Source organism: Lactuca serriola, chromosome 2, assembly GCF_051521515.1.
Source record: "Lactuca serriola cultivar US96UC23 chromosome 2, Lser_US96UC23_V15, whole genome shotgun sequence".
In the NCBI taxonomy this organism is placed as follows: domain Eukaryota; kingdom Viridiplantae; phylum Streptophyta; class Magnoliopsida; order Asterales; family Asteraceae; genus Lactuca; species Lactuca serriola.
The window spans coordinates 172,464,668-172,473,428 of record NC_136409.1 but is presented as its reverse complement, the minus strand read 5'-3'; the positions used below and the strand labels follow the sequence as shown (position 1 = coordinate 172,473,428).

General features: G+C 30.6%; 1 protein-coding gene across 1 annotated transcript; it reads left to right on the top strand.

The window, feature by feature from the left end:
- Window positions 1-3,102: 3,102 nt before the first annotated feature.
- On the top strand, window positions 3,103-6,544 carry LOC145090596 (putative aquaporin NIP-type). Its single transcript, XM_079028741.1, has 5 exons — window positions 3,103-3,235; window positions 3,326-3,547; window positions 3,657-3,854; window positions 6,120-6,181; window positions 6,280-6,544. Exons 1-5 carry the CDS (start codon window positions 3,116-3,118, stop codon window positions 6,461-6,463), a joined length of 786 nt encoding a protein of 261 aa, XP_078884867.1. The 5' UTR covers window positions 3,103-3,115; the 3' UTR covers window positions 6,464-6,544.
- The last annotated feature ends 2,217 nt before the right edge of the window (window positions 6,545-8,761 follow it).

Sequence of the window (8,761 nt, the reverse complement as noted above, 5' to 3'; positions counted from 1 at the left end):
CGACAGAACCGGCACAACGCTTAATGACGTAAAAAGTGAATTCACGTTAGAGTGATATTTAGCCTTAGCGATCTAAACGAGAATCGAAGATCTCGTTGTTAGTAGCGAAACGATGAAAAGTTAGGCAAGAACGGACGTCGGACGAAGAAGTTATGAATTTATAACGAAATTTTCTGTCCCGACCTATTAAAAATAAATAATAAAAATAAAAGTCAAAATTATCCTACGGAGTCTAAACGAAAGTCGTAGAGCGTAGTCTCACCTACGCGTGGATATAAAGAACGTCGAAAACGGAGTTCGTATGAAGAAGATATGAATTTTTGAAGTTTATTAATGAATTAATAATTAAATTTAATTATTAAATCCCGGCCTTATCCGAAGACGAGTCATCGGACTCATCTGAAGTACGCCCCGCGTACAGCGAAGCATGACGACCTTCGCACTCGAGTTCTTCGGATGATGCATGTAGTGACGAATTCGGACGCGTATGCCCCGCGTACTCCGAGGCTCCAGCCTCCTATAAATAGGATGCGAGGGCAGCCGACTCTTTTGCCAATTTTCTCTCTTCTCTCTCCCGTTTTGCATCGTTTTGCATGCCAGAAATACCCCGAAGCCTCGGTATTATTCTCGAGCCCCGAGGCAAGTCCCGAGATCCCGAGAAGTGCGGTTCCCGAGTCGAAGCTCTGCCCGCGAGAAGTTCGATTTTTGTGGAGATCTTCCAGATCTGCTGAGGATTACTACTTCTGCAAGTCGTAGTGCTGTCCGATCATCTTCTGATCAAGTGAGTGTATACTACCTTTCATAAACACGATAATAATACAAGTATGGTTTGAGTGTATTAAGTATATTGTTGTTTATATGTGTGGGTGTGTAGTTACTTTCTTCTAATACATAAATGTGAACTATTTGCTATGAAATACGTGCTATGTGTTTATATGTTATTCGTCTATTTGAGATAGGCATGGAAATTGGAGTTTTATACAGGTGTGAAATGATCTAAACTGTGTAAGTATTTATATCTACAAAATTGTTGGGTAGAACATAGGTAGATGGAATAGTTGGTGACTATGGAGTTAGCGCCTATTGTATAAACATTGGCGACGATGTGACTTCGTGCCTATTTGATGAACCTTGGCGACTATGGAGTTAGCGCACGTTGAGTAAACTTTGGCGACTATGGAGTTAGCGCTTGTTGAGTAGACCTTGGCGACTATGGAGTTAGCGCTTGTTGAGTAGACCTTGGCGACTATGGAGTTAGCGCTTGTTAAGTGAACTTTGGTGACTATGGAGTTAGCGCCAGATAATTATGGATTTAGTACTTGATAAATAAGCTTTGGCAGCAATGGAATTCGTGCCAAATTCCTTATGAATAAATGAATAAAGGATAGTTGGTTTTTAGGGTAAAACCTTAAGAAGATAATGGGGATGGGTAATTGGGTTGATTGTTTGCTGATTACATATAATAATTCTATTATTGTGGGTTGAAAACCCTATATGCTCACCAGGCTCCCAAGCCTGACCCATTCAGTTTTCTTTTCATTACAGGTAATGGCACAAGGGTATAAGTTGGAGGACTTGACGAAAGATTTTGGATTATAGATTAGTAGTTGAATAACTATTGTAAGGTCTATTTTATATTGTTTACGTTTTTGGTCTGTAACGAACATGACATCCCGAGTTTTTATTATTTAATGAAAATACATTCTTTTCGAGAAATGTTTTGATAAATGGTTATCATATTTTATTTTGGGAACAAATTCCGCAACCGTTTTCTTTAAACGATCACTCTGATTTATAAAACAAAGCATAAACAAATCAGTCTTTTCTGGCCGTGAAATTGGGGATGTCTCATAAATGGGTGGTGAACTGGGTACCACCAATAGACGTCATGTAAACAAAACAGGTCCGTTGAGTGTTGCTTGCATACTCCTGAGCCTAACCCAAAATGTTCTACACCATTACCATATCACAAAACAAAAAACGAAACACAAAAGAAAAAAAAAAGGAAAAAATAGCATAACATACGATTGAATTTGATTCAGCAGGTGATGTTATTATTTCCAGCAAGGCTCTCATAAAACAAGATGTATCCATGGTCAGTGTTGCTTTCATATTCCTGAGCCGAACCAAATGAAGTTTGAATTGCTGACACTACATCAACTATGGTAACTGAAATTTAAGAATTTGCTTCATTTTTGCTTATGTACTTATCGTGGTTATAACTCCACGATTTCAGAAAATTGATCAAAGTTAGTATCTTTTTGGTAAAGTTTAATTTTCAAGGAAAACTAGGCATGGTGGTTTGTTTAAAAAGTCATTATGTTAATATTTTGTTATAGTTTAGTTGATTCAATTTGTTTATTTTCAATTGTACCAATCATACAATCTGTTTAATAAGTGTATTTTGTTAAGCCGTTTATGTTTATTACATCCTTACTTTTGAACACGGTAAGCAACTTACACTTTTGTTCTCCATTATGTAACTGTTAGTTGTCAATTTATCTCACTAAGCTTGCCAAACATGAAAACATATTAATTTTGTTATCTTAAGTTAGGAGCCTATGTATTTTTTGTTATTTTAAGTTATTAACCCATGTATCACGTTGTTAATACATCAGATTTTGTAAATAAATTAATGATTTTAAATCAGTGAATAATGACTATTAGTTTTATAGCCTATATAATATTTTACTTTGTAGTCCGTGGTTTCCACAGGTTATAACCTAGTTTGTCAGTAAATCTGTATCTTCATATACAAATTAAATTGAACTTCAAGGATTAGGAGATTGTGGGGAGTCGCTACACAAGCCACTTCTGATAAAGGTGGTAATCATAAAAGCTTTTCATTCCAAATAGATGTAAGTTATGCCACATTAATAACAATTGTAAAAAAAACACAAAACAAATATGTCATGTTGACTTCATGATAAACAACGACATTATTGGCCAATCGCCTTTTAAGTTTCCAAATATAGGTCAAAACTAATCATAGTAAATAAAGTAACATAAGACTCGGCCTCACTATAAACATCATCAACCAACAACCCTTTATTCACTTTATCAACTTTTTTTTTTTTTCTCATTTATTTAGTTACAGGGTAAGTTATCTTTGATTATGGAACTTCCGAGTGATATTATTGATGAATCAAATGTCTCAGCAGTGGAGAAAGGCGATGTGGTCTTTAGTTCTAATTTGGCCCTTTCCTCGAATCCTCTGATTGATTTGACACAAAGGGTATGTTTAATAATCTTGAATACAAACAATATAATGCATCTACGTGTTTAGATACACTTTTTTGGCTCAGTTGTTGTGTTACATATACAGGTATTAGCTGAGTTTATTGGAATGTATATTATTATGTTTGCTGGTAGTGGGTCGATAGTGGTGAATAAGCTTTATGGTGGAACAATCACTTTTCCTGGAATATGTCTAACATGGGGCCTAATCGTCATGGCTATGATTTACTCCCTTGGTCATGTATCCGCCCACTTCAATCCTGTTGTCACCATTGCCTTCGCTCTCTTGGGTTTGTTTCCTTTTAAGGAGGTAATGAATGAATGCACTTTTCTTGTTTAGTTTTACACTTGCACACCTTTGAAAATTTAACTCAACCTCTACATTTGTCCACAAATGTTTTATGTTCTACACTATGTAGGTGTTCTTTTATATAGTATCACAAATTTTGGGAGCAACTCTCGCTAGCGGGACAGTGGTGTTGATTATAGACATAAACCCGAAAGCTTTTTTTGGAACTAGACCATCTGGCTCAATCATGCAATCGTTTGTTGTTGAGATCATTATTACTTTCATCATGATGTTCATTGTTTCGGGTGCCACTAATGATCATCGGGCGGTATGTATCATTTGTAACCTTTTTCTAAGTAATCGTATAGTTGTATTTGAAATGAGGACGGACTAATTGATTATTCTCTCCTTTTTTTTTAACAATATTTTTCTCCTTTAAAATTAAAGTTATTTATGTCTAGGATTGAAATTAGAGGATTAATATTATTTTTCATTTTTCATAATATTTTTTATTTTATTTTAATTAGTATATTATAATGTGATTATAGATGAAATGACTTATAGGTTTGTGGAAATATGACATAAACCAAAGGCTCAATTCATGATTGGGACAAAATATGTAGTTTATAAATAAAGTATGTGGGTGTTTGATGTTTTATTAAAAAAAACTTTGAGAATTAAACACGTTAGTAAAACTTGTCTCAAGTTCAAGTCTCATTTATTTAAACTTTGAAATGGCATGTTTCATCTGTTAAAAAAAAGCAAATTGAGTGAGAAAATAGTAAGTTTTATATATTTTAACGTGCCTTTTGTATTCATATTATTTATTATATATTTTACTTACTATTCTATAGTAAATAAAATATAAAAATCAATGAAAAAGTTCTTATGTTTAGGTCTTATAATCGATTTACTCCTTATTTTTTTAGTTAATTAAGTCTTAAAAACCGAAAATTATATTCATTTTAACCCTTTACATGGTCAACAGACCATCAAACTTTCAAAAACTACATTTTTTGGCTCATATTTTAAATTTTATTACAAATTTTGTCAAAATTTTACACTTTTGGCCAATTTCTTAATTTTATTATAAATTTAGCCCAAAATTTACACTTTTGGCCTAGATTTCAAAATTCTGTTACAAATTTATCATAAATTTAGTTTTTTTACATCTTTTTTTTTTCAAAAGTTTGTTTCGAATATGTTTTTTTTGCTTTATAAAATCATATTTATACAAAAAAAAACATATTTTCACATTAAAAACCTTCTTTTTTTCTATATATTTTTTTTAAAAAAAAATCTTGTTGTATGCAAAATACATATTTATAAAATTAGGCATTTATTAAGTGCATAAATATATACAAATCCATTTTTTATAAAAAAATATATACAAACACGTATTTTATAAATTAATGTATACAAACACCTATTTCATAGTAAACATATTTGTATATATTTATAATTTATATGCACACAAATAGGTTTTTGTATATAATTTTTTATAAAAACATATTTGTATATATTTTTATCATAAACACCTATTTAATAATAAATGCATTTGTATACAAGCATGTTTATTATAAAATAGGTGTTTGTATACAAATACTCATTTTACAAAAATATATACAAACACGTTTTTATAAATAAAAAATACTAACACGCCTTTATAAAAAAATGTATCGAAACACGTTTTTATAAAAGAAATATATAGAACACCTATTTGTGTGCATATCGATACATACATATATAAAAATACGTTTACTATGAAATATATATATATATATATATATATATATATATATATATATATATATATATATATAAACATGTTTGTATATATTTTTATAAAATTACGTGTTCGTATAAATTTTTTTTAATTATAAAAATGTGTTGTATACAAATGCATTTATTATATATATATATATATATATATATATATATATATATATATATATATAATAAAATATGTGTTTGCATTCATTTTTTTATAAAAACGGATTTCTATTTATTTACGTACTTAATGAATATATATTTTTATAATTAGGTATTTCGCATACAAAAGTGTTAAAAAAAAATTATTAGAAAATGAAGGTTTTTTATGTGAAATATGTTTTTTTGTATAAATATGATTTTATAAAACAAAAAAAACATATTTGAGACAAAATTTTGAAAAAAAAGATGTAAAAACCTAAATTTAGGATGAATTTGTAATAAAATTTTAAAATCTTGGCAAAAAGTGTAATTTTGGACCAAATTTGTAAAAAAAAATGAAAATCCAGGCCAAAAGTGTAAATTTTGGACCAAATTTGTGATAAAATTTAAAATTTAGGCCAAAAGTGTAATTTTTAAAAGTTGGATGACATGTTTACTGAGTAATATGGTCAAAATGAATACAACCGATGGTTTTTGGGATTTAATTGACTAAAAAAAGATAAGGACTAAATCGATTATGAGGCCTAAACATAACGACTTTTCAATCGATTTCCCAATAAAATATGTGCATATCAACTTTAAGATTTAAAATGGTTGTTTTGACATACAATACTTTTAATGGAAAATAACACCAACTCAATTTTTTAAATTAAATGTGCAGAATAAAAAGTATGGAGGGATCGTAGTTGGTATGACTATAACACTAAACGTCTTAGTAGCAGGGTAACTTTCTAACTTTAATGAATTTATTTTATCAGTACAATCGATTTTTATTTATATGAAATTCATTTAAGAGAATCTATTTTTTAACTTGTATACAGACCGATATCCGGAGGATCGATGAATCCAGCAAGAAGCCTTGGACCAGCCATCGTTCTCCATAGTTACAAAGGAATTTGGGTGTACATATTTGGTCCACTCATCGGGGCAATTGCAGGTGGATTTGTTTATAACTTGATCAAACCAACAAACAAATCTTTTAGCGAATTGTTTAAGTTAACTTAATGTAGCATATTGAGATCTTAGATCACTTAATAGAACTCATTAATGATAATTTTTTATTTTCTTAAAGATTTTAGTATAGTTTTACACATTACTGAATTTGATTTTTTTTATATAATTTTTTTCAAAAAAATCAATTCTCATTGGTATGGACTCTCTTATTTGTTCTTTCTAACATTCACAATCTAAAAAATAACAATAAAAAAGTTTTCTAAATAAAACCCTAAAGATATTAAGAACATATGTGTGTTCTGTTAATGATTCTAGCTAACATAAAAATGCTAGATACATTGACAGGTGCACTATAATTGTGATTCACATATATAATAAAAAATAGGTTCCCCACAAGGTATTGTGAGGTGTGGGGGAGGGCTTATATTTGACAATGATACTAAACAACCTATTTTTGAACTCGATACCTCCCATATGGAGTGCCCAAGCCTTATCCAGTGAGTCACCAAGGTGATAATCATAGTCCACAAATATAATGTATGTTTAATATATATATGCATGTTATATTTTTTTTGTCACAATCCATAATATCACCAAAAATATCAATGTGTGATATGTACAAGACTCAAAACCCTTATATTACATGGAACTATGGAAGCATATATGCCTAAATAGAAAGTGTTAGTTTGAAAGACTATAAGTGAGAAAAGATAACATTTTACATAATAAGCAAAATCAAAGACATGCAAAGCAAGTGAGTATCCTACACAATCATATCAAGTATGCGATCCATCGCCTCCACATCAATTGTTGTGCCAATGTCGAAGCTTAAATCAATAGTTAGGAAGAAATTTGAAGAAGTGAACAAAAATGGTCAAAATGATTTCTTGTTTCTTTATGGTGTATACATGAAAGAGAGAATAAAGAAATTGAAAAAAATAAACTTAAAAAGTTATTGTATTATCTCTTATTTCTAAATGATGTCAAAATTAGAACTTTTTCATATTGATAGATTGGTATACGGAGTTAAGTATAAAGTCACACTTACCCTTATAATTATTTATGTATATCATTTTTTACTCACAAATCTCTACCTTGACATACATATAATGTTCGACCCTTATTTCCAATACACACACACACACACACACATACACACACACACATATATATATATATATATATATATATATATATATATATATATATATATATATATAAAAGTGTAAACCTCCCAACTACACTTGAAACCATACCTAGATAACAAACCATTATCCACTCAAACCTTCTGAGTCAATCTTAAGACTTCCACATCAAACCAATCACCATGAAGTTTACATGACTTTTCCATGATCTCTATCAAACCTTTCTTCATCCATAGCACACCTACATAACCTTGTAAAAACCTTATGTATTCGTGCTTTAGCGAATTCTCTAAACCATACATGAACCCACAATGTGAACCAAGTTATTATTCATCCGATAAACCAAAGAAGCCACTGGTTAAGCCCTGGAGTTTACTTTAACAAGACCACTATAAAGAAACTTCACTTATCCTACTATGTATGAACATTTTTATTTGTAAATGACCCATACCATTTGGCTAAAAACTTAAGCCAAAAATCCCACCCACGATCTGTTTAATTTTCCAAACATTGTCTTAACCTATAGAATCACTCTTTTCAACACAAACGCGTCCTAACAAGTAATATCCTCTATTTGAACCTTGTAGTCTCTCATGACCTCCAACTTATACCTTGCTAACCAATGATTTAACTCGTCTTTTTATACCTATCGTGAGTAATCAAAGGACAACCCTCTCGACTCCATCTTGAGGAACATCTTCATATAATTCCACTAGTATAAACCTAAGACTATGTTGAAGAATCTCATGACTATGTTCTTTGTTCATCCATGTATCAAACTGAGTAGCATATGTACCAACATTTGATACCACTTTACAGTTGTTGTACTTGAAGAACCATCTTGGCGGACCATAGAAGTTTCATCGAACCTACTATCCTAAATTAACACGACATGCATCTCAAATGGGGACCAAAATCAATATCGATTGACACTGACACCATAACCGTATACTGACCTTCCTTCCATTTTCATATACAACATCTCACCCACAAATACATGCCTGTTCCTAACAAGTGTAAACCATATTATTTGTTTATTTAGAAACACATGTTGCTTGAAATGAATCTTGACCTGCTATAAACAATCATTCCCTACAAATATGTTGATTACCACTTAAAGAACCACCTTCTATGTTGTCAATAACCAAGACTATTACAACTTTCTTCCACCAAACAACTCAATTTCTTTTCTCTTTTGACGTAG